The sequence below is a fragment of the Panthera leo genome, chromosome C1 (genome assembly GCF_018350215.1).
Source record: "Panthera leo isolate Ple1 chromosome C1, P.leo_Ple1_pat1.1, whole genome shotgun sequence".
NCBI lineage: Eukaryota > Metazoa > Chordata > Mammalia > Carnivora > Felidae > Panthera > Panthera leo.
In genome coordinates this window covers 20,065,981-20,093,613 of record NC_056686.1, presented here as the reverse complement: position 1 = coordinate 20,093,613, position 27,633 = coordinate 20,065,981, and the positions used below count along the sequence as shown (strand labels likewise).

Below are 27,633 nucleotides of genomic sequence, written 5' to 3'. Positions count from 1 at the left end.
GCAAGCACTTAGGAGAGGTTGGTTGTTAATTGGAAAATTCATTCCAGTAGACTTCTCTCCTTTGTTATACTCAATGCTGGACCCATAAGGTATATTGTTTTGTTTTCAAAGAGGGTCATCAATTTTTGCTTTTTTTAAATTATGGTAAAAGAAAATATATAAAAACCTAAAACTTACCATTTTAACCACTTTTAAGTGTACAATTCAGTGGCATTAATTACATTCACACTGTTGTGCAACCATCACCATTATCTATTTCCAAAATTTTTCATCATCCCAAATAGAAACTCTGTACCCATTAAGCAATAACTTCCCATGCCCCCTCCCTCCAGCCCCTGGTAACCTCTAATCTCTGTTTTTATACATTAATCTGTTCTAAATATTTAATGTAAGTGGAATCACAATATTTGTCCTTCTGTGTCTGGCTTATTTCACTTCGCATAATGTCTTCAAGATTCATCTATGCTGTAGCATGTATCAGGACTTCATTCTTTTAAGATTTAATTTTAAGTAATCTCTACACCCAATGTGGGGCTCAAACTTACAGCTCCTAGATCAAGTCACATGCTCTACTTACTGAGCCATCCAGGTGCCCCCAGAACTTCATTCCTTATAGCTGAATAATATTCTATGGTATGTATATTCGTTTATTCGTAATTCGTTTATTCATTCATCTCTTGATGGACGCTTGAATTGTTTCCACCTTTTGGCTATTGTGACTAATGCTCCAATGAACATTGGTCTATAAGTATTTTGAGTCTCTATTTTCAATCCTTGCGGGTATATACCTCATGTGTCATCAGGGTTTTTTTTTATGTTTATTTATTTATTTTGAGAGAGAGAGACAGAGAACAAGTGGGGAAGGGGAAGAGAGAGAGAGGGGGGGAAGAGAGAGAGAGAGAGAGAGAGAGAATCCTAAGCGCTGTCAGCGTAGAGCCCAATGCAGGGCTGGATCCCACGAACTGTGAGATCATGACCTGAGCCCAAATCAAGAGTCGGACGCCTAACCAACTGAGACACCCAGGCAACCAAAGTGTCATCAGTTTTCGATGGAGTTTTCCAATATGTACTGTAGCAGGAGGAAGGGCCCTTGGGAACAGGGTCCAGTGTGTTAAAGTGTGGCAGAAAGAGGTTCAGAGAAGAGAGGTTTCTGTGTGACTATGATTAGAATAACAGCTAATTTGTGCCTTTTGCAAAACACTCCACAAAACTCTAGAGGGGGAAATATTATCATTGCCATTTCACAGAGGAGAAGGAAGCCAGTGGCTTCTCCAAGGCCACATAGCTGGTGAGGGCTCTGGGGGAAAGATCATATCTTCCTTCCTTCCTTTTCTTTTTCTTTCTAAGTAAAGAAAGTAGTTCTGAGATGCTTCGGTCATCATGTTCTTACACATTAACCTATAGCATTTTAGGTAGCACAGATTTAGAACCTTGTAGTGCGGTTCTGCACTTTTACAACTAAACATGTTCTGGAAAAAACCAAAACTATGGAGACAGAAAAAAGATCAACGGGTGCCGAGGCCTGGGATTAAACCAAGACACTCACTACTGAGAGGTTTAGGGAAATTGGGGGGGGGGGGGTGATGGAACTGATCTGTATCTTGATTGTGGTGGTAGTTATGCAACTGTGTGTCTTTTTACTTATTTTATTTTTTATCTTTTAAAATTTACATCCAAATTAGCATATAGTGCAACAATGATTTCAGGAGTAGACTCCTTAGTGCCCCTTCCCCATTTAGCCCATCCCCCCTCCCACAACCCCTCCAGTAACCCTCTGTTTGTTCTCCATCTTTAAGAGTCTCTTATGTTTTGTCCCCCTCCGTTTTTATATTATTTTTGTTTCCCTTCCCTTATGTCCATCTGTTTTGTCTCTTAAAGTCCTCATATGAGTGAAGTCATATGATTTTTGTCTTTCTCTTACTAATTTCACTTAGCGTAATACCCTCCAGTTCCATCCACGTAGTTGCAAATGGCAAGATTTCATTCTGATTGCCGAGTAATACTCCATTGTACATACATACCACATCTTCTTTATCCATTCATCCATCGATGGACGTTTGGGCTCTTTCCATACTTTAGCTATTGTTGATAGTGCTGCTATAAACATGGGGGTACATGTGTCCCTTTGAAACAGCACACCCGTGTCCCATGGATAAATGCCTAGTAGTGCAATTGTTGGGTCATAGGGTAGTTCTATTTTCAGTTTTTTGAGGAACCTCCATACTGTTTTCCAGAGTGGCTGCACAAGCTTGCATTCCCACTGTATGTCTTTTTAAAGACTCACCAAACTGTATCCTAAAAAGGCAAATTTTACTGTATGTAAATTATACCATAACCTTTAAAAAAATTTTTTTAATGTTTATTTATTTTTGAGAGAGAGAGAGACAGAGCGTGAGCAGGGGAGGAGCAGAGAGAGGGAGACACAGAATCAGAAGCAGGCTCCAGGCTCTGAGCTGTCAGCACAGAGCCTGACAAGGGGCTCAGACTCACAAACCGTGAGATCATGACCTGAGCCGAACTCGGTCACTTAACCAACTGAGCCACCCAGGTGCCCCAAATTATACCATAACCTTTGAAAAAAAGAATGAAAAAGTGAATGGAGGAAAAACTAAGATTCTAGTCTCACATTTTTGTTACCTTGAGAACCTCGCAAGGGACAACACCCTTGATTATTTAGAGCATAAATTTCTATTTTTTCATTCATTCATGATAAAGCGAAAGTACTTAAACCTATCATCCAACCCGAGAACTAGAACGTCACTAAAAATTAAACCTACTTATGGGTTCACCCCATCCCACCCTCAGGTAATCACTATTCTGAATTTTATGTTCTTCATTCTCTTGCTCTTTGCTTTGTTTTGTTTTTAAATAGTTTTTTCACACATAAATTAGGCTGGGCCTTACGAATGTGCCATTTTTATAGGTCAAGACAGGTCACAACCCTGCAATTTCATAGGGGTTCAAGCCAATATTATACCTAACCTTAGTAGTTCTGGTTGTATTTGAATTTTATAAAAAAGATACCTTTCCATCTCTACTCTTCCGGGACTCGCATTTTTTAAAGTTTATTTTATTTTTTTAAAGTTTACTTATTTATTTTGAAAGAAAAAGCACAAGCAGGGGAGGGACAGAGAGAGAGAGAGAGAGAGAGAGAGAGAGAGAATTACAAGCAGGCTCTGCACAGTCAGCACGGAGCCCCATGTGGGGCTCCGAGATCATGACCTGAGCCAAAGTCAGATGCTTAACTGACTTAGTCACCCAGGCACCCCTATCTTGTTTTTCAGTAATTTCTACAACCAACGTGAGGCTGGAACTCACAACTCCAAGATCAAGAGTCACATGTCTTTCCGACTGAGCCAGACCCCGAGGAACCTGCATTTTTGCACTCAATATCATCTCAGCGTGATCCAGCCACCTCGTTGTCTTTCATTCATTTGCTACTGTTGTGTAATTATTCCACATTTCTTTCTCTCCCGTCAATGGCATTTGAGCATTTTCGGTTTGGCAATACCGTGAACAGCATTTCTACTACCATTCGTATACGCGCCTCCTGGCATATGTGTGCAATTCTTGTGGCTGCATCCCAGGAATGGACTTGCTGGGTCTTAGGATACACAGATGTTCAGCTGTACACAACGTGACTCACTTTCTGGGCTCCAAATGAGGCTACAACGTGCCACCTGCCCCCAGGTGAGAATGTGGACAAGATGTGGTGGGGAAGAGTTGTTCTGGAAGGTTTCTGGAATGGAATTCTTCCGGAATTGAACGCCTACTGTGTGCACGTGTGTGATGGTGCCCTGAGAGGTGATAGGGAAGGAAACCCCCCAGTTGCTGTGGGAATCATCTTCCAAGGAGTATTCCATCCTGGCTGGACAGGGGGAGGACTTGGAACCCAAGCAGGGCAGACAAAGGGCTCTCTCCTAGTTGGCAGTACCTCCATCCGGGGTTGGGAGGTTGTGTATCTGGTACCTCTGGAGCGGAAGAGGCCTAGGCCGTGCTGAATTCCTCCCATTTACCAATCTTTACCCTAAAGATCTCTCCCCATATCCTTTATCTCACTTTGCATCCATTATCTTTTTTAATTCTCCCAGTGAGAGAGAGGTACTATTAACTCCACAGACGAGGCTTAGAGGAGGGAAGTGCCTTGCCCAAAGTCACATGGTTTTCCCAACTGCCTGAACAAATCATTTTCCCTTCCTCAGCCTCAGTTTCCTCATCCGTAGAATGAGAATGAGAACACCTGACCCGCCTCACAGACTAGGGGGAGGATTAAATACTACTATGCAAGCCTGAGTCCCGGAGATGCTTCGTGAAAGTCACTTGTTTATTCGTGCTATTGTTATTATTAGGTTGTTATTAAGGGGAGCAGGAACCCAGGATAGTCTGAGCCCTGACTTCTCGGCACCCAGTGATGTTGCCTCTTGCAGGGACTCCATGAGATGTGGTAATCATGGCCCATTTTGGTGACCTCTGCTGCTCTGCCGTGTGTCCTTCAGGACTGCACAGCCCAGCCCCCGCCTCCACACTGCTCGGAGGCCCCAGGGTAGAGGTAGTTGTCCTCCCCTACAGATTCCCCCAAATAGAGGTGAACTGACCTGCGAGCAGATGACGCGCACCCCCTATTCTACCTCAGGGCAAAGGAAGACACCGGAGCCCAGCGGTTCACTGGCTTGAGAATATCTGCTGCGCACCTAGTATGTGTCAGGTCCTGCCCTGGGCACCAAGGGGCATTGGGAAACAAGACCAGCCTCTGTCCTCAAGTCAGAAAAGGAGGAGGCAGAGGACAAAACTGTGCTGAGTACTATGCTAACGAAGTACTGAGACCTGTTCTATGTAACAGAAAACCAGACAGGCCAAGGGCCCCCCCACCCACCCCACCCCCCCGCGGAAGGCATCCCAGGGGATATGACCTTCGAGCTGGGCCTTTAAGGACCGGCAAGCGCTCCCCAGGTGCTCAGAGCCTCCTGGGACACCTGCCCGTTTAACAGGAGAGGAGACTGAGCCTCGGCGTCGGTCTACCCTACCCGCCTCCTTTAACCAGACCAGGCCGAGCACCGGCTCGGAGTCCGTAGGCCTCGCGCCCAAGCCGGGCCGCCGGTGCCCGCCCCGCACCCAGGGCGGGGCCTCGGCCCAGGTGCGCGGCGGCGGCGCTTCGCGGAGGCAGGAAGTGTGTCCCCAGCGGCGGCCCGTGCAGCGCTCCCGCGAGACGCTCACCTGCGCCCCAGGTGAGCGGCGAGGGGGGCGGGGGGAGGGGCCGGCCGGAGGCGGCTCACCTGGCGGGACAGGTAAGCCCCGCGCGGGCCCGTGGGGGCGCGGGCCGGGGTGGCGCCGGTGTGGAGAGACCCCCCCCCCCGCCCGAGGCTACACCTGGGCGGGGGAGGGTCCCGGGGCCGCTTCCTCGGGCACCACCCTCCCACTTCCGGGGTGCGCGGGCCGGGGAGCGGCCTGAGCGGGCGTCTGGGCTGGGCGGCCAGAATGGGGGTGGGGGGGGCGGGGGGGCCGCGGTCGCCCTCAGGGCTGAGCTGGCTGGGGTCGGGGGGTCTCTGCTCGCCCGGGGAGGGGTGGCAGTGTCGGGAGGGGGGAGGGGGGCGTGCACACCCGGAGGAACGGTGTCAGGGCGGGAGAGGGGCTGCGTCTGCCCGCGGGCGGAGGGCCCCTGCAGCTGGAGAGCGTGGAGCTCGCCCCGAGGGCCCCGGCTGGTGCAGAGGCTGTGCTAATCGGAGGGGCAGTGCCCGGGTCTGGTTCTCCCTTGCCTCGGGACTGGGTGCCCCCGGATGCCGGATTCGTGGGCTGAGCCTTTGGGGCAGGAAATAGAAGGTGCGGGGACGCCGGGGGCGAGAGCCGAAGGCTGTTTCCCGAGCAGGGTTGGGGTGCCCGTCTCCGCTGGGTGTGCAAGACTAGGCTGGGTACGGGGGGTGGGGCCTGTCCTGGGGACCTTGGGAGGAGGGGGGTGTACAGAGACCGACCCCTGTGTGTGTATGTGTGATCTCAGGGACTAGGGGAGGAGAGAGCATCAATGAGAAGTTTGGGGAGGGTGGGCCCCTGCAGTGACTTGGGGCGCCCGGCGACCGAGCCCCTCCCACGTGCCAGGCACCACACTAAGAAACCCTCACGAAATAACTCATTTAAACCTCACAGTGGCCCAGGAAGATACTCATGTCTCCCTAATTAAAGATGAGAAAACTGAGGCCAAGAGGCTTGTCCCAGGCCACAACGGGAGCAGGGGCCCTCCCCTCGCTAAACCAAATGACCAGTGTTCTTAGGGTTTCGGATGTGAGGGCAGCAGCAGCCAGCGGAAGATAGAGCCTGGAGGAAATGGGCTAAGTTGGACTCCAGAAGGGTTCTGGACCTAGAGGGGTGGGGAAAACTGAAACAAGCCACTGCCCTTAGTACCCTCCCCACCCCCCCAACCCCCCCCCCCCCCCCCGCCCCCGACCTCCATCTCACCCACATTCCAGGTATGTGGCACAAAACAAAGTACATGGGCTCCAGAGTCTGGTAGAGCACAATACAAATCCTGTGCCATCCCTTTCCAGCTGGGTGTCTCTGGGCAAGTCACTTCTGAGCTTGAGCTTCCTGATCTGTAAATATAACATTTACAGAACAATTGTTGAGTGTTAGGTAAAGTGAAAGCCCTCTTGGGCTGGAGACTATTTCTGGCCCATTCACTGCTGTTTCTCCAGCATTTAGCACAGTGCTGGGCACATGGTAGGTGCTCAATAAATATTTGGTGGGATGAATGTATTTTTTTTTTAATTTTTATTTATTTTTTAATGTTTATCTATTTTTGAAAGAGTATGAGAGTGTGAGCAGGGAAGGGGCAGAGAGAGGGGCGGACAGAGGATCTGAAGCAGGCTCCGTGCTGACAGCAGAGAGCCCGATGCTGGGCTTGAAATCAAACCATGAGATCATGACCTGAGCCAAAGTCGGAAGCTTAACTGACTGAGCCACCCAGGTGCCCCTGGTGGGTGAATTTAATGAATAGTAGCAAATCCTAAAGCCTTGGGGGTAGAGGAGGAGTGATCCAGACCCTTATCAGTAACCCCTTGAAGGTTTTACCTACCCCAGAGCTCAGTGTGGTTGAAACAGTGTAGAGGCACCCATCCTCCTCATCCAAGGCCTGTGCCTGGAAGGCTGAGGGCTCCCTATATGGTCCCTCTGTGGGTATAGGCTTGTTCATGGAGCTAGCAGCTGGCCACTTTGCCCCTTTCCCTCCCAAGTAACAGATAGGATGAGGTATTGGGTAAGACTCTGGGCCAGGCTGCTTGGGTAAAAGTAGATGTGTGGTTTGGATAACTTATTTAACCTATCTGGACCTCTAGGTATATAGTATATAATAATAATAATAATAATAATAATAATAATAATACCAACAAATAGGGTTGTGAAAATTGGTTTAATACATTTACAGTACATAGAACAATGTAAGCCATCAATAACTAACTCATTCACTAGAATGCAGACTCCTGACTGAGGTTAGGGAATTTTTGCCTGTTTTATCCACCAAAATTTAGAACAGTGTCTGGCATTCAGTAGGCCTTCACTAAATATTTGTTAATTGAGTGACTGAATGAATCCATACCTCCAGCCCCACATTGCTCAAACCAAGGCAAAGGTTTTTAACCACTTGCCTGTCTGGGTTGTGAGGGACTTTCAAGTCATCTATTAGTCTCTGTCTGTACCCCCTTCCCTGAGACTGCTGCTACCCCTATTCTGGTCAGCCTAGAGCTTGAAGTCCTTTTTCTTTCTACCCCACGGTTCTGATTCTACTCTAAGGCCACACAGAATGTGTCAGTCCCCTGAAGCACTTACTGTATCTGACCCTGTTCTGACACTGAGGCAGAAAGGAGTCAGACACAGTCCCTGCCCCTTGGGGTCATACAGGCTTATCCTCAAACAATGGGTTCAAGGCTGACCCAGCTGACAGAGCCCAGCAGAAAGCTGTAGGAAGACAGGTTACCATCCCACTTGGGGATGTGGAGGCTCCTTAGAGAAGGAGTGCAGAATGGGGCCGGGGAAGTGGATTGAATAATTACAAGAATAAAGAATTCCTGTATCCTCTTGCCTAGCCACCATGGCTGACATTCCCTCCCTCCCCTTCTCTCTCGAGACACATGAACCTTCGGATTTTCTTGGGAACCTTTTGAGATTAGGTTACCGACATCATGCTCCTTTACCCCTTAGTGCTTCAGTGTATGTTTCTTAAGAGCATTATCTTATATAACCATAGTAATCAACTTCAGGAAATTTAACATTGGCATAATACTATTCAATAATATACAGTCTACTTGTAAATTTTACCACTTATCCACATTACCCAGTTTCCAATTTTTCCTCTTGATCAATCCAGGATCACACATTGCATTTAGTTGTCATGCCCTTAAGTTGGGCTTGTCTGATGTTTCCTCCTGATTATATTCAGGTTATGTTTTTTTTGGCAGAAATACTTAAGTAATGTCCTATCCTTCTTAGTGCAGAGTATCAGGAGGCACATGATATCAGTTCATCCCATTATTGGTGATGTTAATTTTGATCATTTGATTAAAGTGGTGTCTGCCAGGTTTCTCCAGATTGCTAAAATTCTCCCTGGCTGCAGTAAGCAGAAAGAAATGGAAGTGGCCAGAATGGGAGTCTCAACAGTACCTGGGTGACAGATGACCGTGGGCCTGATTAGAGAGGTGGCATTTATTTGTCCAAAGCACATTGTCTGTTAGAGCCAGAACTGGGACTAGAATACAGATATCCTGATGTTCAGTCCCAAATTCCTCACATACCACCAGTTCTACGACCTCAGTGCCATTAAATCAGGGAGAAAAAGATAAAGGATCAATGTCACAGAAAATCCAGTTTATTGCTTGGAAACCCCTACATGTAATCAAGAACCTTCCCAAACATATCACTACATAATGTTCCCTAACTCCCTGAGGCATAGTTATTCGCTCCCATAATGCCTCATATATCCTACATGTTCCATCTTAGGATCTTTTAAGCATCTGTTTTCCCTACAAAACCATGAGTGAATCACAAGAACAGGGTCTGTAGTTTATTCATCCTTGGTTTTACAGTGCCTTAACATAGGGCCAGCCTCAGTGTTTGTGGAATGAATGAAGTTTTTGCTCTGAGTTTGCTAGCAACCAAGTCAGAAAGGGAAAGAAGGTGTGTTTTGTGGCTTTCTTGTCTAATCAAAGGAAGCAAAAGAGTGCTTGGTGTTAAATATTGCTAGGCGAGCAAATCTGAGCCAGATTGAAATATTGACGTGGGGACAGTTACAGCCCCATGTCTGATTGAAGGAAGAGGGGAAAGGGAAGGTAGTAATGCTCAGGTTCTGTAGCAGGTCACATGGAAAGGCATTTGTTGAGTAGCCTCAGAGACTCTGTGCTGGGTAGGCTTACCAACAGTGGGAATAAACTGGGGGAGACCATTCCCTAGAAAGTGATATCTCAGGGGATTTTTCTTTTTATGTGGTAAAATATACATAACATAAAATTTACCTTTTTTAAAAAAAATGTTTATTTTTGAGAGAGAGAGCACACGCATGCACATGCATGGACCAGGGGGCAGAGGGAGAGGGGGACAAAGGATCCAAAGTGGGCTCCACACTGACAGCAGAGAGCCCAACACAGGGCTTGAACTCACAGGCTGTGAGATCATGACCTGAGCTGAAGTCAGACAACCACTTAACCGACTGAGCCACCCAGGCACCCCTAAAATTTGCCATTTAATCATACAATTCTGTGACATCAAACACAGTCACATTGTTGTGTAACCATCACTGCCATCCATCTCCAGAACTTTTTCATCTTCCCAAAGTGGAACTCTACCCATTAAACACTAACTTCCCCTTTTCCCCTGCCTCCAGCCCCTGGCAACCACCATTTTACTTTCTGTCTCTAAGAATTTGACTATTCTAGATATTTCATGTAAGTGGGACCACACGTCTGTCCTTTGGGTCAGGTTTATTTCACTTGTCTCAAAGCTTATCTATGTTGTAGCCTGTATCAATTTCATTCCTTTTTAGGGCTGAATAATATTCCATTGTATGTATACATCATGTTTTGCTTATTTATCCATCTATCAATGGCCATTTGGATTGTTTCCACTTTTTGCCTATTGCGAATAATGCTGTGTGTACATTGGAATACAAATACCTGTTTAAGTCCCTGTTTTCAGTCCTTTGGGTGTATACCTAGAACTGGAATTGCTAGATCATAGGGCAGTTCTGTGTTTGATTTTTGGAGTTGCTGCCACAGTTTTCCACAGCAGCTGCACCATTCTACAAACATTCCCACTTCACATCTTCAATGCCTGTCATCCTCTGGTTTTTCAATAGTAGCCATCCCAATGGGCATGACGTCCCAGGAGATTTTGACATGTAGGTTAGACCAGAGACAGAACTTCCTCTTGGGGAGGGAGGGATACTAGGTGAGGGTTCATGGGCATAACTGCACCCTTGATCCTGACTCCTTTCTGGCCTCTCCTCTACAGGTGCCTGGCTGCAACAAATCATGCAATGAGCCATGCCCCGCCCTGGACACCCCCGCCCATCATCTGGGCCCCCACGCCTGGGACCCTGGGAGCGGCCAACAGAGCTATGCCTGGAGACGTTTGATGAGCCATCCCAACCCCCACCGAGCCGCCGCACCCGCAGGCCAGACCCCAAGGACCCTGGCCACCATGGGCCTGAGAGCCTTACCTTCATTTCCGGCTCTGCTGAGGCTGCTGCTGAGCCCCCGGCCTGTTGCCTGCTCTGGCGACCCTGGGTGTGGGACTGGTGCCGGGCTGCCTTCTGCTTCCGCCGTTGCCGGAATTGCCTTCAGCGTTGCGGGGCTTGCGTGCGGGGTGGCAGCCCCTGCTTGTCTGCTGGGGACTCCCCTGAGAGGGCTGCTGACACCAACTGGTCCAAAGAACACAATGGAGTGCCCCCCAGTCCCGACCGTGCACCTCCTGGTCAGCGGGATGGCCAACGGCTCAAGTCAACCATGGGTAGCAGTTTCAGCTACCCTGACGTCAAGCTCAAAGGCATCCCTGTATATCCCTACCGCAGTGCCACCTCCCCAGCCCCTGATGCGGACTCCTGCTGCAAGGAGCCACTGGCCGAGCCCCCACCCATGCGGCACAGCCTGCCTAGCACCCTTGCCAGCAGCCCCCGTGGCTCTGAAGAGTACTACTCCTTCCACGAGTCGGACCTGGATCTGCCCGAGATAGGAAGCGGCTCCATGTCCAGCCGAGAGATTGATGTGCTCATCTTCAAGAAGCTGACAGAGCTGTTCAGTGTGCACCAGATCGACGAGCTGGCCAAGTGCACATCAGACACTGTGTTCCTGGAGAAGACCAGTAAAATCTCGGACCTTATCAGCAGCATCACCCAGGACTACCACCTGGATGAGCAGGATGCCGAGGGCCGCCTGGTTCGTGGTATCATTCGCATCAGTACCCGCAAAAGCCGCACCCGCCCGCAGACCACAGAGGGGCGCTCCACACGGGGTGCTGCCCCTGCTGCCGCCCCTGACAGTGGCCATGAGACCATGGTGGGCTCAGGGCTCAGCCAGGATGGTAGGTGGAGCTCCACATGGCTGAGGGGCAGAGCAGAGGAGGTGCTGACCAAGGGAGGGCTGCGCTGGGGTCTGGGGCCACTGTGGGTCCACCCTTCAGCCAGTCACTGCTCTTCCTCCTTTTCCTCCCTTTTCTGAACTCCTCTGCATCCCCTAAGAGGCTCCTTCTGTCCCCTGCTGCCACCTGCCAGAGTAACTTGCAGGCCTAACCTGGTTAAGAGGACCCAGGAACCCATTATGAATTTGGACCTTTGCCCTAACCAAAACCCCTACCCACCCACCACGGCACAGATGCCTGTGTACATGCACACACACTGCCTGTGTCTTTGTTTTAAACACTGTTTCTCTGACCCAGCCAAGGGGTAGGTGACCCCTCCTTCATCGGGCTGGGAGCTGGTGGGGGCTAGGGTTAAAAGGATGTGATAATGACGACTGCCCCCTCCTGTTCCCTCCCTAGAACTCACAGTGCAGATCTCCCAGGAGACCACTGCAGATGCCATCGCCAGGAAGCTGAGGCCTTATGGAGCCCCAGGTTTGGTCCTGACCTGACTAGTACAGAGGACACTGCCCTACAGTCCCCTCTGGCAACCCCCCTCCATTTTCCCCTCTCGGCTTCCTCCTGGGGTGGGTGGGGCATGGGATCAGAAAGGGACCAGAAGCCCGAGCAGCCAGACCCCATCCCAATCCTGCAGGCTGGCTTAAAGGGTTCACTTGGGAGACATTCAGAGGGCTGTCCCTGAACGCAGGGTTCAGAAGCTGCATCTAAGCCCATATTACTGGGGAGGACAGTGAAGGGGCGGGGGGGGGGGGGGGGGGGGGGGGGGGGGGGGGGGAGGGGGGGAGCGCTTTCCACTGGTGCTGAAAAGGCACTCTACCCTGTGTGCTACTACTGTTTTGTTGGTCTTCACCAGCCCCCGGGAGTGAGGTCATTACCCATTTACAGACAGCAAGGCTGGGGCTCAGAGAGGTCAAGAAGCCGAGTGGGTCACCCAGCCAGGATCAGACTGACCCAAGCAAGTCCTACTCTGCTCCTTCTCAGCAGGCTTTTCCCTGTCCCTGGGACCTAGATGAGCTCCTTCCCCTCTCTGAGCCTGTTTCCTCTTCCCTTCTCAGGATACCCAGCCAGCCACGACTCGTCCTTCCAGGGCACAGACACAGATTCATCAGGAGCACCACTGCTCCAGGTGTACTGCTAACCCCAACCAGGCCCAGTGGTGGCAACCCCTTCTGGGAGTATAGCCCACAGCATGAAGAGGGGAAGCAGGACCATGAGACCAGAAGCAGTGGCCACCCGTGGCTCCTCCTGCCTCAGCTGACTGGTTCCTGGACCATGTGCATTTCACTGGGCCACTGTGCCCATATCCCCCTGGATCCTCTGCTGGCCTGACCCCTGCCTGGGCCTGCTCCTTCCTGCCCCTGGTCTTCAGGCAGCCTCGGTCATGGAAAGCAAAGACTTCGAAATTACCTTCTGGGATTGAATCCCATCTCTATCCCCTTAACATATACCCCCATAACCAAACATGCCAACTTCCCTCTCCCCATGATGGGGAGGGAGAGGGTGACAGCTCAAAGAAGCTTATTTTAATGGATTGGGTTAGGGAGCAGGCAGGGCCTGTCTGGAATTCTGTGGGCCGTGCCCACTCCACATTATGTTCTATTGTTTCTTGGCTGATGGTGTTCTGGATGCTAACACAACCACAGTTGCAAGGACAAAGGTAACAGAAGGCCTGGTCATCTCAGCAGATACTGTCCTTTCTGTTCAATCTGCTTGGCCGCTGCACAGCACAAGAGACATGATAGGGTGCCCAGCCTGCCTCAGTGTTGTGGGGCAGTCATAAGGCTAAAATGATACCAAGAATGTCTACCTGTCAGGTTTCCCCAATAAAGAAGCAGTTTCTGTACCTAAGGAAGGTCTAACAAGTGCTTTGTCATTGTTGAGGGATTCTTTTAGGTAGGCCTACCTGCCACCACCACCCCCCCACCCCGCCGCCTCAGCTCACTGCCCATCCCTGCAGTGTCCCCAAATCCCTGAGGATGGGTCAGCTCCCACCCAGCCTCCAACTTGCAGTTCAGCTCCCTCTACCTCTCCCTGGTTCTGACAGCACTGTGGTCCACTGGGATCTTCTGGACCTTCCCAACAACCCTGGAATGGGGTCATCCTTTCATGGACCAAGAGGCTGGGGCTCAGAGGGTTCCAGGAACTTGGCCACATGACTAGTAACTGTGGCTCTCAACCCGGAAGCTGGCCTCTTGGCAGTTTTGCCCCAAAGTTAGCAAGCTGACCTGCTTGGGGTAGAAGTAGGGCCCCCTTGTTTGGACATCAGAGCCCAGCTGGGTCCAGAAGGATCCTACTTAGCTACTCCTCACACACAGGAGTGTCTTAGTCCTCTCAGCAATGAGGAGAAAGCAGACCCACCAGCCCATTCTTGACTGAACAAGATAGACATCCAGGATCCACCTCACCCCCCACAGCATCTTATTATCTCACAGGCACCTTGTGGCAAGCGACAACTAGGCAAACTATCCAGCTCCCTATCAAATATACAAAATGGAGATGGCCCCCTTGGGGACTGTGACCACAAGGTCCCAGTACCAGTGACAAAACTGTCCCTTTCCTTCAGCTCTGCTATCTCATCCAGGTCAAGGCCTCTCCAAGATGGAGAATGTCCACAGTGAGACACTGTCTTAGAGATGAAAACGGAATCAACTCCAGTGGGTCTTAAATTCTGCTGAGTCATGGGCCCCTTTAAGAATATGACACGTATTCTGATCCCTGTATCCAGAAAAACTCACCTTTGCTCAGTCACAGACTAAAAGCCTTGTTTAATTTTCCCTCTAAGTAATGAGAAACAGCCCCAGAGAGGTGTAAGGACTTGCTCTAGGTCACATGGCAGAAGCTGGGCTAAAAGCCAAGCCCCCAGCACCAGCAATGAGAGGCCTGTCCCCCAGGGAAAGACCAGAGGGAAGAGAAAACAGGTGGAGTAAATAGTTTTAATGTGTAACGGTAGGCCAACTGGGGAAGATAAGACACCCCCCACAAGGCCCCAGCCCTTCTCCCATGATGCCCTGGGACCAGTGTGTCTGGGCCAGTCCCATACCTGTCCCAGCCCTGAGGCCCCCAAATCCCAGGGAAGGGTAGGAAAAGGTGGATGGCTGGGGTTCACCCCCAAGAGTTCAGGGAGACATATACGGGCTAGTTGAATTTGGCCTTGGAAAAGTCCATCTCCGGATGCTGATCCATGAACCTGGGGAAGCAAAAGTAGGAAGAAGGTAAATCAGGCCGTCCCTCTCCCGGAAACTTAGCCCCTTTCTCCCAACCTCCCACATCAGGTCTAATTTCTTTAGAACCCTGAGCAACTTGGAGCCAGGCCAGGCAAGCGGTAGAGCCTCAGGGTTTTCCTATAGATGGCAATGACCGCTTGTGTTCTCCCTTCCTACCCTGAGGTGGCCTTGCCCTCAAGATGACCTCAGAAAGTGATTAGAGTAGGCAAGCTGAGGCTATCAATCCATAAACCTGGCTGGCTCATTCTGGAAGGGGAAGGGCGGTCCCTGTGTCCTGCTCAGTGACCCACTCACTGTCTCACCCAGGCCTAGACCCAACACCCACCTCCCCCCCAGAACTACCCCCCCACCCCCCAAGCCTCCATCTCTGCATTGCTCACTTCTTCAGAATCTCCTGCTTTTTCTGCTCATCCGAGGTGGGCAGCCCCATAGACTTCTGCCTCTGGTCGTACATCATCTTTTCCACCATGCTGCGGGTCTCACTGTCCAGGTCTGACAGCTGAGGGCAGGCAGTGACAAAGATGGGTGAAGCTCTGGGGCCACCTAGGCCCTCACCTCCCAGCTGAGGCCCAACACAACCAGCTAAGGCTCACCTTGGAGTTCTCAGGGTTGATCTTCTTGGTATTGATCTCAGGATCAGTGGATACCAAACGGCTCCACCACTCCATCTTGTTGATCTGTGAGGAGGGGAACCACCGGAGATGGGAGGTAGCTCACCCTGTACCCTAGGAACCACCCCCCAACCTTTCCAAAACCCAACTCTCTCCTCTATCCTGTACCTGGGACCCACAAAGCGCTGTGCGGGGCCCTAGGGTGCAGATGGGCAAGACCTCTGTCATCCCCAGTGGCTTGGGAAGCAAATGGAGACAGTTACAAATCAGTGTCATCAGGGCAAAAATGAAGTGCAGAGGGAGCTATTCATCCAGGGTGGAGGGACAGAAGTTAGAGTGGCACCAGGACTGGGCCTGAGGGACACATGGTACACCAGATGAAAAAGCAAGAGAGGACATTCCAGTTGGGAGAAGCTAGTGCAAGGACATGGGAGAGGTGAGTGAAAGGCAGGTAGGCTGGGACAGGCCTTACGTGCCATGGAAAGCTTTCCTTTGACTCATGGCACTTTACAGGACTGCATTTATTTACTGGTGTCTGTGTCGCATCTCTGAGGGAATGAGGCGAGGCTTCCTGAAGGCAATCTTCTATGTTTTGCTCATTGCTCTCTCACCAGCACTTAAAACAGCGTCTGGCACATAGTACATACTCAGGTATTTGCTGCATTGAACTCATGTACAAACCTAATGTAAAAGAAGATGCTTTGGTACCAAAGACTCAATCGTGACTCCATCCCTACCTAGAGGTAGGAGCCTGGGCAAATCTGAACTGCCCTTTTCCTGATTCTAAAATAGGAATTTTAGACCGAATCATAAAAAAAAAATTTCAAAAATTAAAAAAAGGGGGGGGGGGGTGCGCAGCACCTGGGTGGCTCAGTTGGTTGAGCGTCCAACTTTGGCTCAGGTCATGATCTCACAGCTCATGAGTTCGAGCCCCATGCTGGGCTCTATGCAGACAGCTAAGAGCCTGGATCCTGCTTCAGATTCTGTCTCGGTCTCTCTCTCTGCCCCTCCCATGCTCACATGCTATCTCTCTCTCTCTCTCCCCTTAAATATAGACGTAAAAACATTTTTTTTTAATAGAATAAAATGGGACAGACCTACATTGAAAGTCCTGTGCAGATTAAATGTGTCCACTAGGCCCCCGGCATGGTCCCTGAGTGAATGAGCAGACACCCTCCCTCCTTTCTCCATCAGGACTCAGACCAGGAGACCAGGCCGCTCACACCTTCTCCAGATGCACCGTCACCACCTTGCCGTCCTCAATGAGCCACGAGCTCTCCTCCACCTTCACCTCGTTGTAGAGCTCCCCGTCAATGATCGCTGGTTGCCCCTTGAGCCCCACCCGGAGGTGCCGCCGATGGATGTCCACCACCACATCCTTCCCCTTCAGCCGGAAGTTCACGTGGAAGGGCAACGCCAGCTGCATGGGGCAGGGGAGGTCAGCAGGAGCCCCAGGCTGGCTCCCTAACCTCCTAACCCGAGCCCCGGCCACTCACATCCAGCTCCGACAAGGTCTGGGTCCAGCGGTAATTGGGCAGGTCGGCCCCGTTGCCAAGGTTGGGCTTCAGTTTCCCTTTGTCTTTCTCATCCTCCTCCTCCTCGTCCTCCTCAGCCTCCTGCTCACAGTTGGGGTGCTCAGCTACTTACCTGACAGACAGACTGAACCCCGCTGAGCCAGGCCCAGGGATGGCACTGGGCATACAGCCGCAAAATGAAACAGACCTGGTCCCTGCCCACTCCAGGGCCCACTGGGAGCCAGAGGTAAAAAAATGGCTCTGATCTCTGTCTAAGACAAGCAGCATACCATGTGACAAAGGACACAGTTGGTGAACAGTGACAGTCAGAGATGGACCCATGGAACCTAGCTGGGGATCCAAGCCAAGGGACTTGGAAAGAAAGCCCAGCACAAAACAGAAGGTCACAAGGTGGCTATGAACAGGGTTCTAAAATAAAACCAGGCTGCCAAATGATCAATTTTCTTTTTCTGTGTCTGTGGGGCTGAGACTCCTACTGTCAGACCAGAAACTCTGGAAAGACAAATGAATGCCCAAGCGTTGTTTGGGAAGCTGGACTTGAGAGGGAGGAGCCCCAGGGGCACATCCCCCACATATATCGCCGCAAAGGGCCAGGCTGGGCCCACAAACCCCAGCCCACCCAAATGATACTTGTCTAAGCGCTGTGCTCTCTGGCTCTTAGGCTCTCCTGCCAAGGCTTTAAGACCAGTAGGTTTTTTTTAAACCCAATCCTGTGGTGCAATGTCTAGGAGTGGGATCTTGAAGGATGGGGAGGACCCCCAAAGCTGAGGGAAAGGGCATAGGGGAAAGCATCCGAGACATGGGGAAAGGCTACAGAGTCTCTGGAAGTTTCCAAGCCCCTGACTATGCACCCCCAGTCCAACTCACCTGCTTCCCTGGTGAGCCAACGCTGCCATTCTTGAGCTGGGCCTCATGATTCTCTGCATCCTTTTTCTGTGGTGAAGGGCACAGCAGTTGGCAAGAGCATCCTCGCTGCCAGTGCTGATGGGGGTGCAGGGAGCCCACTCTTACCTGGTCAATCTCCAGCTGCAGCCTCTCTGCCTCCTCATCTGTCAGCTCCTTGATCTGGGGCCCAGAGGTCTCTGACTTGGCCTCCTTGGCCAGCCTGGCTGCCCGCTCGGCCTTCTCCCGCCGCTCATTCTCCTGCCGAGATCTCTTCTCCCGCCGGGCCTTCTGCGCCAGCTGATTGTGGTGGTTGAAGGTCTGTGTGATGAGCTGGGGGAGGGACAGAAGGCGAGGAGGCGCTGGGGCTGGGGCCAGTATCCCAAGGCCTGGAGTCCAGTCCCGCCTCTATCTGCTGGGTGCCTGGGCAAAGGCACTGCACTCAGAACCCAAGCTCCTCATCTATACAATGGGGGGGACACTGTACACACCTATCTCAGAACTCAAATGAACAGCTGCAAAGTACCTGGCACGATAAACAGTGGTTACTTAAAAAACACACAGTCTAGTGACTAAGAACACGACAGTGAAGCCAGACGGGCTGAGTTCTAACCCAAGCTGTCACACGCTAGCTACTGTATTTTTGGCAAAGAACTTAACCTGTAAGAGCTTCAGACTCCTCACCTGTGAGAATGAATCCCTATACCTCACAGGGCTGTTGTGCAGACCCAATGGTAAGTGCTCAGAAGGTCCTTCCCTACAGAGCAGGGCTGTTATGAACAGAACTCCAGTCTCCGCCCAAGAGACCTTTCCTGAGCCTGCAGGCCTGCACTGACCTGCTTCCCTGACTGATCTCTTCCCCATGCGTACCTGTCTCCAGGACAGCAGCAACTCAGCCAACACATCCAGAATCACCACATTAGCAGGAAGCCAGAGAGAGCTTTCTTGAGGGAAAAGGCTAGACTCCTCCTCTCCTCAGCCCGAGAGCGATCAACGTCAAATCCTTCCTCTCCCACTGTGCCTTCCCAAAATGTTTCCAACCCACATCCTGCTAGCTGGTCTCCCTGCTGCCCAAGAGCTACCACAATACTACTGCCACTGTCACTAGCTGGCTGCGTGGCCTTGGACAAGTGAATGACTTTGACACTTTCGAAGCCCCAGTTTTCTCACCTGTCACGAGAATCGAATAGGACAAATGCTTACCAAGAGGCTGGCACGGTCCTTGCCACATCACAGCCACATACACAGTGTTAGCTTCCTAACACCCCTTGCCCGACTGAGGCTGATCCAGTGTCAGCCGGTTAGGGGTGGGGACAAGTATGTTCTCCCCTATAAAAATGCAATGGGAGAGATGGCTCACCTATTCATACCAATAGGTCTCAAGATGTGGTTCCCCACACCCGCAACACCACCATCACCCACAACTTGTTAGAAATGCTAAACCTCAGTCCCACCCCAGACCTACTGAATCAGACATTCCGGGTGGGGCTCGGCAGCCTGTCTTTTTAACAAGCCCTCCTGCCCAATTCTCAACCAGACCCGACAGTCACACCTAGACTGGAGTTCCCGGACTACTCCTTCTACCTGTGTGACCCTGAGGTCATCACTCTGTGCTTCTATGTCATTATTACCAAAAACAATCTTGCATAAGTTGTTCTTTGCCTAAAATGTCCTTGTCCCTACTCCCAGGTCACCTGGCAATCTCCTGTTCATCCTCCAGGACCAGCTCCGGTGTCTCTTCAGGCCCTCAGCAGGCCCAGGAACATACCCAACTCAGGAAACCCACCTGTGTCAGTCCACACATCTGGAAGAGGCCTCGCGGGCACTCAGCACATGACCGGTGGTCAATTTACCACCTTCCAAACATCTCTGAGCCACAGCTGGATGGAAGGAGGGGTCTGCAAGAGCTGAGGGGCGTAGGTGGGGCTCAGGGTCACAAGTCACCCATGGGCTCCTAGACCTAGGTTCTGCCAAATGCCCCGTGGCTTCTCATTCATTTGATGTCAGTTCCTCCGGCTACCCCCAAACTCCCAACCTCATGCCACATGGCAGTAGTTCCACACTCTACAAGGTTGAAGGGCACCAAAAGCATCCCCCAACCAAATGGGTTAACAAAATGGAGTGTGTGTGAAAGAGAAGGGAGTCACCTGAAGGCCATTGTGCTGTCAATAGAATCAGTCACGGGACAATTACGCCAGCGAAGGCTGTTCCACCAAAGGGCCTTGGTCCCAAATCCCTAATCGGGAAGACCTTGAACTCAAGCCATTTGCCAACCAGTGGCCAAGGGGAGGCGGGAGCAGGGCCCTCCCCTCTCCCAGCTCCAGTGAATCATGTTACATCCCATTCGTCCTGTTCTTTCCTAGCTCCTGGGTTAGGTGAGGGCAGAGCTGAACCACCAGGCACAGCCAAGGCCAATCACAGCAGTCTCTGACCCCTCCTCCCAATCTCCTCCCACCAGCTTTACCCAGGCCCAACCCCAGGCAGAGACCCCTGGGGGTGTGGAGCCTACTCTATGGTGCCAACCAGCAGGCTGTCAGAGAGCCAAGCATCTGTTACTAGACACATCTTTGGGAACCACAGCCCAGCAGAGGAGGGAAGGATGAGGACAGCTGGGCTAATTCTAGAAGACAGGCCCCAGGGGCACCTGGGTGGCTCAGTCGGTCGAGCTTCTGACTCTTGATTTCAGTTCATGATCTCACAGTCGTGGGATCAGTCTCCAAGGCAGACTCGGTGCTGAGTGTGGAGCCTGCTTGGGACTCTCTCTCCCTCTCTCTGCCCCTTCGCCGTGCATGCACAGGTGCGTGCACACACTTGCACAAGCGCTCTCTCTCAAAATACAAATAAACATTTAAAAAAAAAAAAAGGAAGATGACAGGCCCCAGACTGTTAAGCGGGCAGACCTGAACACAGGCTTTCCCTGACCAAGGCTGGGTGATCGGGGAGTAAAGAGCGGTTCCCACCAGCCTGGCAAGAAGAGACACTGAGAGGTAGGAGATATTTAACCTTACCAGGGCGAGGGTACCCCAAAACATCTGAAGGAGAAAACATACGCCTGTTCTAGAACTTCACATAAATTAAATCATTCAAGAAGTGCTCCTGTGCGTCTTCCTTTGAAAAGCTGAACGATATTCCATTAGATCCATCACATGTATATATGACACTATTCATCCATCAGTGGATGCTTGGATTGCTTCCACTTTTTGGTTCTCGTGCATAGTGCTGCTATGAACACGGGTGTACAGATCTCTCAAGACCCTGCTTTCAATTCTTTTGGGTATGTACCCAGAAGTGGGATTGCTTCGGCTCCAACAGGTTCAGAAAAGGACCATGAACTTGATTCTCAAATGCCAGCCACTTCATCTACATTACCTCTTTTTATCCTCACAACAGCCCTATGAGATAAGGATTTAGACCCCCTTACAGCTGCGAAAAATGAGGCTCAGAGAAAACGTGATTTACCCAATGCCACACAGTGGTAAAGCAGGAAATGGAGGGGGAGACTGGAATTCCAACTCACGTCTACCTGATTCCAGAGCCTTTGCTCCTAACGGGTGCACTTAAAAACGATGTACCTGGTGGCCTGTACACAGTAGGCACTCAATACCCAGGAGTTACTGTGTTACACATGGAGACCAGGTGGGAAGGCTGGACAGGTTTCTGCCTGCCCGAGAGTCTGACCCACCTCCTGGGGAAGAGCTGAATCTAAGTGAACAAAGAGCCAAGGAGCATGACAAGGTCTAAGAGGGGACCAGCAGACAACCATACATGGCAGCTACCATCACCCCCATACCTGTAAGACACCACTTCTTTATTTATTCCCCACTCTCCCTTCTTCCAGCTATCTCTTAATCATCCTTCATACCTCAAGCACCGCTTCCTCAGTCTTCCTTGAGCCCCCAACCTAGGGCAGTCCCCCATTTAATGTTCCTAGGGCTTCTGCCCGAACACCCACTTCTTCATTTATTAAGGGGTGGGGGCAGCATGCTACACTGTGAGATCCATGAAAACAAAGGCCAGTCTGTATTCACCTATGTAATCCCAAAGGGTCTGGCATAATACCCACCACAGACAAAGCATTAAGTGTTCAATAAATGTTCACTGAACGAATGAACAAATGCTATTATAAGGCAGTCTGGCCCGCAGAGAAACAGGCGCTGGCGCTAACACAGAAAGAATATTTCAGCCAGAAGGGGTCCTACAGGTCAGTAAGTCCACCTTCTTCCATTTTGCAGACATGTAGATTGAAAGGACCAGAGAATTGGTGGGAAATCAACCAACCCACACAAATGGGCTGAGATTCCAGGACTCCCACTCTCAAGCCAGTGTGTCTATGACAGAGTAGCCTCAGATCAAGACACAGTATAGCACATTCCAGCTTGTCAGATGCCTGACGCCACAGGAAGCAGTTTGCAAAATGTCTCCCTCTTGTTACTATGTCTCTTTAAGTGAAAACAGTATCAATGTCCTAAAAAATCATTGTTCGGTGAGGTAACATTTTCACAACTTACCAATTTTCAAAAATATAATTACAATCTAAGGTATCAGAAGGAAGTTCAAGGTCTCAGAGCCTGTACCACAAAATGCAATTCCCAAATCCATGAACTTTGGGTCACCGTATCTGGGAAGACTGGGATTGGTTGGCTTTAAGTTTTCCTGTATTTGTTTTCTAAGCTCAGTTTCCAACATTTGCCCACTCTCACCACCAGGTAGGTAATTAGATAAAACTTCCTCAATGGAAAAGGAATCCAGCAGCATGCGGTCAAGGGCAGAAGACAGTTTTACAACAGACTCTGGTTCCAACGCTGGCTCTCTCACAACTTAGCTCAAGACTGAGGACAAAGTGCCAAACACCCTTGAGCCAATTTCCTCATTTGCAAAATGGGAATAGTAACACCTGTCCTTCTCAAACTGCTAAAGGATCACGGGAAATAGAGGCAGATAAAGCACCTGGCAAGGAAAGGGGCTTCAATAAACGACAGCTTGCTTCCCGTCCCCAAATCTTCGCCCTTGGCATTTTACTTCTGCTGAAGGCTATTATTACACCAAAAGAAGACCAGGGGAGCTTTTCTTCTGAAGAGACAGAGCTTCCCAAGGGACAGCAGGCCCCAACACTCACCTTCTCTGCCATCCCCTCTTCTCCTCCAACGAAAAAGTCTGTTTTGCGTCGAAGGAAGCTGAAGAAAGTATTCACAAGCTGAAAGACAGAAGGAGACTGCAGCTGTGGAGATGCCACAATGGGAGCCCCTTGACTGCACAGAGATCGGTTTCTCGTCCAGGAGGGATCTTGGGACTTGATTGTTTTACCCCAAGCCTCTCATCAGAGGAGACAGCCTCCCTAACAGGCCCTACCTTAGTCACTTCCACCAGGAAGCCTAACTTAACCTTATTTAGCTTTCCTGAAAGGCAGATTTCTCATTTCTCCTGTCTATGGGTACATGGGTTTCATATTCCTTGTGGTTCTAGAAGGAGCCTAAGGATATAGAACACTCCTCTCAATCCAGGGCTTGAAACATCTAGGCCCAGCTTTCCTCTCCAGACAGTAAAAAGTCCATCCAGACTGGCCCTGGCTGAGTTACTAGGGCAGAGACGGAAGGAGGGGAGTATATGAAGCCACTTCAGAGAAGTTTAAAACCAACTAACTCTGACTGGTACACCAGAGTATCCAAATGGTTAAGAATACAAGTTTGAAGATCAGACTGATACATATTAGCTCTGTCATCTTGGGGAAGTTTCTTAACTCTAAAACAGAAACAGCAGCAGGACCTATTTCTAGGGACCCTGTGAGGATCAAATGAAATAATGGAGGTGAGGGCCCTTAGTAGCGCCTGGCCCACAGCAAGAGACCTCCTATATTAAGCCATGGCTTTTTTTTTTTTTTTTTTTAAATGTTTGGGGGTGGGGGGGGCAGAGAGAGGAGGAGACACAGAATCCGAAGCAGGCTCCAGGCTCTGAGCTGTCAGCACAGAGCCTGCAGAGCAAGAGACCTCCTGCCAGAGTGAACTCCTCACACACAGGTACCGTGAACTATGGCTTATTCTGTCTACATCCCCAAAGCTTGGCACCAGGCTCAGCGTATATGCTCAGTAAAACTTTTCCTGAATGAAATGATCTAATGGTGACCAAGAATTAGCACCTTAGTGCTTTGATCTGCCCAAAAGTTCTAGCATCAGATTTAGAACCACTCATATCTTCATGGTTTGAATTTCTACTTCTAGACACTTTTTTGATTCACTCAAAAATGAACCTGTTCCCAAATCTAATGTCAACAATTCAGGAGGATGAGGAAGGGAATCTTTCACACGTGCAAATTAGTAACTCTCTTCCCACCTCAAAAGGCTTAGGAGTCCTTGGTCTCCACAGGCACCTGAGTAAAAGAATGGGAATAGAAAGCTCAAAGAAAACTTGTTCCCAGTGAGACAAAGAATCAGTAATGGACTGTGGAAAGCACAATGGCCCAAGGAGTCTGGTCCTGTCTGGTCAGGAACCTGTTGGATGATTTTAGGCAAGTTCCTTTGGTTTCTTTACAGAATGAGAGTTCTGGAACCAATCTTGATAGGCTTTTCTATTTCTAACTTTCCACGTTTTTGGCCCAAAAAACCAACTCCAGAATCTGTAACAGTTGGTCCTTATCGTTCATATGCTATGTGTTATTATGCAGTCACTATGTATGAATTATGCTTTTGAAAAGTTTTAAGCTCCATCAGGGCAAGGACAGATTTCTGCTCACATCTATATGCCCAGGACCCAGTCTGGTGAGTGTCTGAAACACATCAATCACCCGAGAAGTATCTGAATGAACAAACCTGACTACTGAGAATTCCCTACTGTCCTTCGAGACTTTTCCTGTCCAACAAAGATTCAGAAATTAAAGGACTTGTAGCTCTATCTCAAAGACAAAGGAACTGAGGCTTGGAGACGTGGAAAGGTCCCTTGTAGGTAGGTGCTGGAAAAAATTGTGAACCCAGGCCTCCTACTCCTCATTCACGGCCTAAAGGGACCACGTGCTAACATCACCCCGCCCCCCCCCCCCCCCCCCCCCCCACACACATTCGCCAGCTCGGTCCAGGTCTTGGTAGATGCAAATCCCAACGTATAGGATGCTTCATCCTAAGAAATGCTCTTCGGGGGAGGCCATCGGACGGAAAACGAGGCCGGAAGCATGTATGAGACTGGGGGACGGGTTAAGGGAGAGGGCAGCGGGTTTTCCAGGAGCGCGTTCGGAGACGCCGGAGTTGCTAAGACACGGAGTTGCTAGATACTAAGCGGGGCCGGGAGCCCGGGACAGAAACGAATGGGGCCCTAAGTGCCACGGGGAGGCCAGACCGGAAGCTGGGTCGCAGTGAGGACGTAGGAGGAATCCCAGGAACCCGCGAGGCCCAAGGGTGAATCTCGACCCCGGAAAACAGAGAAGTGGAGTAAGCGTGGCTAGGACCGCGCGGGTTGGTGAGCGCCTCAGGACCAGGCCAGGCCGACGCCGCGCGGGCCGTTACCTCCTGCACGCCGCCCTCGTGCTGCTGCGCCATGGCCAGCAACATGCCGTCGAACCGCTCCTCCTCCTGTTCTCCGCCCATCGCGCCTGCCTCTAGCCACGCTCCGAGTTCCCAGCTCCGCACTCGCGTCCCGCGTTCTCCCTGCTCTTTCGGGTCGCGTCCGGCCCAACGGCTCCAGTCGTCCGCCTTCCGCAGCGGAGCCGGAAACACGCACGCGCCGCGCCGCCCAGGCCCGCCTTCTCGCCCTGTCTTCCCGCCTCCCTCCGGGCCCGCGACCACTGACCGCGCGGCAAACAGCCCGCTTCACCGACCATTGGTCGACATGCTGAGCCAATCGTCGAGCGCGTCCAGGAAGCGGTGGGCGGAGCAAGGGTCCCGGAGTTTGGCGTGAGTTGCTATGGTCACCAGATGCTTTGGAGCCTTCCAGAAAACCCTGAACTAAAATCTGGCCGGGTTGGAAGTTAAAAAGGGACAAACTCTGAGCTTCACCCCTGAGAGTGACTTCCCAGCTTGTAGAAAAGTGGAACTGAAAGTGTCCTAAGTCCTCTCTTCCAGTCCTTCCATGAGGCAGTGGAGGCCCTAGCCCAAAGGACAGCCTACCTCTATCATCATCACACACTTGCCAGGGCCAGTTTCTTGGGATGACAAACTGTACAGTGGCTCGAGCCTCGTCCTGGGAAGGGCTCCGTGCTTGGTTTAATGCTCTTCTGATGCAGTCTTGAAATTCTTAATTTTTGAACAAGGGACAACACGTTTTGCACCGGGCCCCACGAATTATGGAACAACCATATTCAACGGTTGTATTCAACCTTCAGTGGGGGACACGTCCCAGCCATCTAAGGAAAACCGCTCCACTTTTGCGGTGAAATTCATCATCTTAGTCTTCTCAGGGATTCTACCCTTGTTATTGTCCTTTTTTAAAATCTCCTGCATCACAAATGCTTTTCTTCTGGATCATTCCCTTCAATTTACAAACATGCTCTAATGTCACTTATCTTTTACCATTCCGTGACTCCCATTTTCTCATCCTACCACTGCAATTTTCGGTTCTCACTTACAGCAAAACTTGAAAAGATTGCTATACTTGCCTCTCCACTTTGTTACCTTCTATCTTTCCTCAATTTATTGTAATTAGCTTTTTTCTTTTTTTAACATTTATTTTTGAGAGAGAGACAGACAGACAGAGCACAAGCAGGGGAGGGGCAGAGAGAGAGGGAGACACAGAATCTGAAGCAGGCTCCAAGCTATCAGGCTGTCAGCACAATGCCGGATGCAGGGCTTGAACCCAAGAACTGCAAGATCATGACCTGAGCCGCTGTCGGTGGCTTAACCCGACTGAGCCACCCAGGCACTCCCTAATTAGGCTTTTCTTAAAAGACTGTAACCAAGGGTACAATGACCTTGTGTTGCCAAAGCCCAGGGACCACTATTATCTTCCTCAACTTCCTAGCTGCATTTGACAGTTTGCTCCCTCTTCCTTCTGGAAACACTCCCCCCACCTCCCGCCCCCACCTGGCCTTCAGGCCATACACAGGTCTCAGAAAACACAGCTCTCCACGGTGAGAAAAAAAAAAAAATACAAGACTTGGAGCACCCGCTGGCTCAGTCAGAAGAGCATATGACTCTTGATCTCAGGGTTGTATGTTCCAGCCCCAAATTGGGTAGAGATTGCCTAAAAATAAAATCTTAACAAAAAAATCCAAGATGTATCTTTTTAATGTTTATTTAATGTTTTGAGAGACAGAACACAAGCGGGGGAGGGGCAGAGAGAGAGAGACACACACAGTATCCAAAGGAGGCTCCAGGCACTGAGCTGTCAGCGCAGAGCCCTATGCGGGGCTCAAACCCACAAACCGTGAGATCATGACCTGAGCCCAAGTCGGTCGCTTAACCCACTGAGCCACCCAGGCGCCCCAAAAAACCCAAGCTCTAAAACCTTGGAGTCCAGCTTTACATGACCACTCCCCACAGAGGGGTCTCCTTCTCCTCCTCCTCCACTGCCTCCTTTAGAAAATGAGGGTGAAAGCAAGAGCAATAATAATGACCACTGCCCTTCCTTTACTGAGCACTTGCTGTGTGCCAGGCTCTTTGTGTCCTGAAAAACACCTAGGAAAGGCATTATTAGAGGCAGATTTTCCGTGAATCTAATGAAACTTGAAACTCAGCGCCCTTCACTTGCACATCCAATGCCTTGGGGAGAGGCTGGGCAAGGTCTTCTTTATATAGATATAGATATAGATATAGATATAGATATAGATATAGATGTTTTATAGATATTTTA

The 27,633-nt window shown here is 50.5% G+C and overlaps 2 protein-coding genes across 4 annotated transcripts; one reads left to right on the top strand and one right to left on the bottom strand.

The window, feature by feature from the left end:
* The first annotated feature begins 5,141 nt into the window (after positions 1-5,141).
* Positions 5,142-13,493, top strand: KDF1 (keratinocyte differentiation factor 1). Of its 2 annotated transcripts, none has more exons than XM_042951596.1 (4): positions 5,142-5,225; positions 10,486-11,553; positions 12,010-12,084; positions 12,666-13,493. In XM_042951596.1, the coding sequence occupies exons 2-4, from the start codon at positions 10,518-10,520 to the stop codon at positions 12,746-12,748; spliced, it is 1,194 nt and encodes a 397-aa protein (XP_042807530.1). In that variant the 5' UTR covers positions 5,142-5,225; positions 10,486-10,517; the 3' UTR covers positions 12,749-13,493. The 2 variants fall into 2 exon arrangements, with proteins under 2 accessions (XP_042807530.1, XP_042807529.1); XM_042951595.1 differs by lacking the exon at positions 5,142-5,225 and adding an exon at positions 5,227-5,285.
* A 1,036-nt stretch (positions 13,494-14,529) lies between these two features.
* On the bottom strand, positions 14,530-25,568 carry NUDC (nuclear distribution C, dynein complex regulator). 2 transcript variants are annotated; one of them, XM_042951961.1, is made up of 9 exons: positions 25,353-25,568; positions 22,979-23,056; positions 17,992-18,195; positions 17,848-17,913; positions 16,942-17,061; positions 16,671-16,865; positions 15,428-15,511; positions 15,215-15,333; positions 14,530-14,797 (listed from the first exon to the last, which is right to left on the bottom strand). In XM_042951961.1, exons 1-9 carry the CDS (start codon positions 25,431-25,433, stop codon positions 14,746-14,748), a joined length of 999 nt encoding a protein of 332 aa, XP_042807895.1. In that variant the 5' UTR covers positions 25,434-25,568; the 3' UTR covers positions 14,530-14,745. The 2 variants fall into 2 exon arrangements, with proteins under 2 accessions (XP_042807895.1, XP_042807896.1); XM_042951962.1 differs by lacking the exon at positions 25,353-25,568 and adding an exon at positions 24,910-25,185.
* Positions 25,569-27,633: the final 2,065 nt, after the last annotated feature.

Bases quoted from the DNA above. Each gene is read 5' to 3' on its own strand.
- KDF1 (XM_042951596.1), top strand. From the start codon at position 10,518: ATGCCCCGCCCTGGACACCCCCGCCCATCATCTGGGCCCCCACGCCTG. The intron at 11,554-12,009 runs GTAGGTGGAGCT...TTCCCTCCCTAG, and splicing joins CTCAGGGCTCAGCCAGGATG to AACTCACAGTGCAGATCTCC. The intron at 12,085-12,665 runs GTTTGGTCCTGA...TTCCCTTCTCAG, and splicing joins GAGGCCTTATGGAGCCCCAG to GATACCCAGCCAGCCACGAC.
- NUDC (XM_042951961.1), bottom strand. From the start codon at position 25,433: ATGGGCGGAGAACAGGAGGAGGAGCGGTTCGACGGCATGTTGCTGGCC. The intron at 17,914-17,991 runs GTAAGAGTGGGC...CCTTCACCACAG, and splicing joins TGCAGCTGGAGATTGACCAG to AAAAAGGATGCAGAGAATCA. The intron at 15,334-15,427 runs GTGAGCCTTAGC...GCCTGCCCTCAG, and splicing joins TCAACCCTGAGAACTCCAAG to CTGTCAGACCTGGACAGTGA.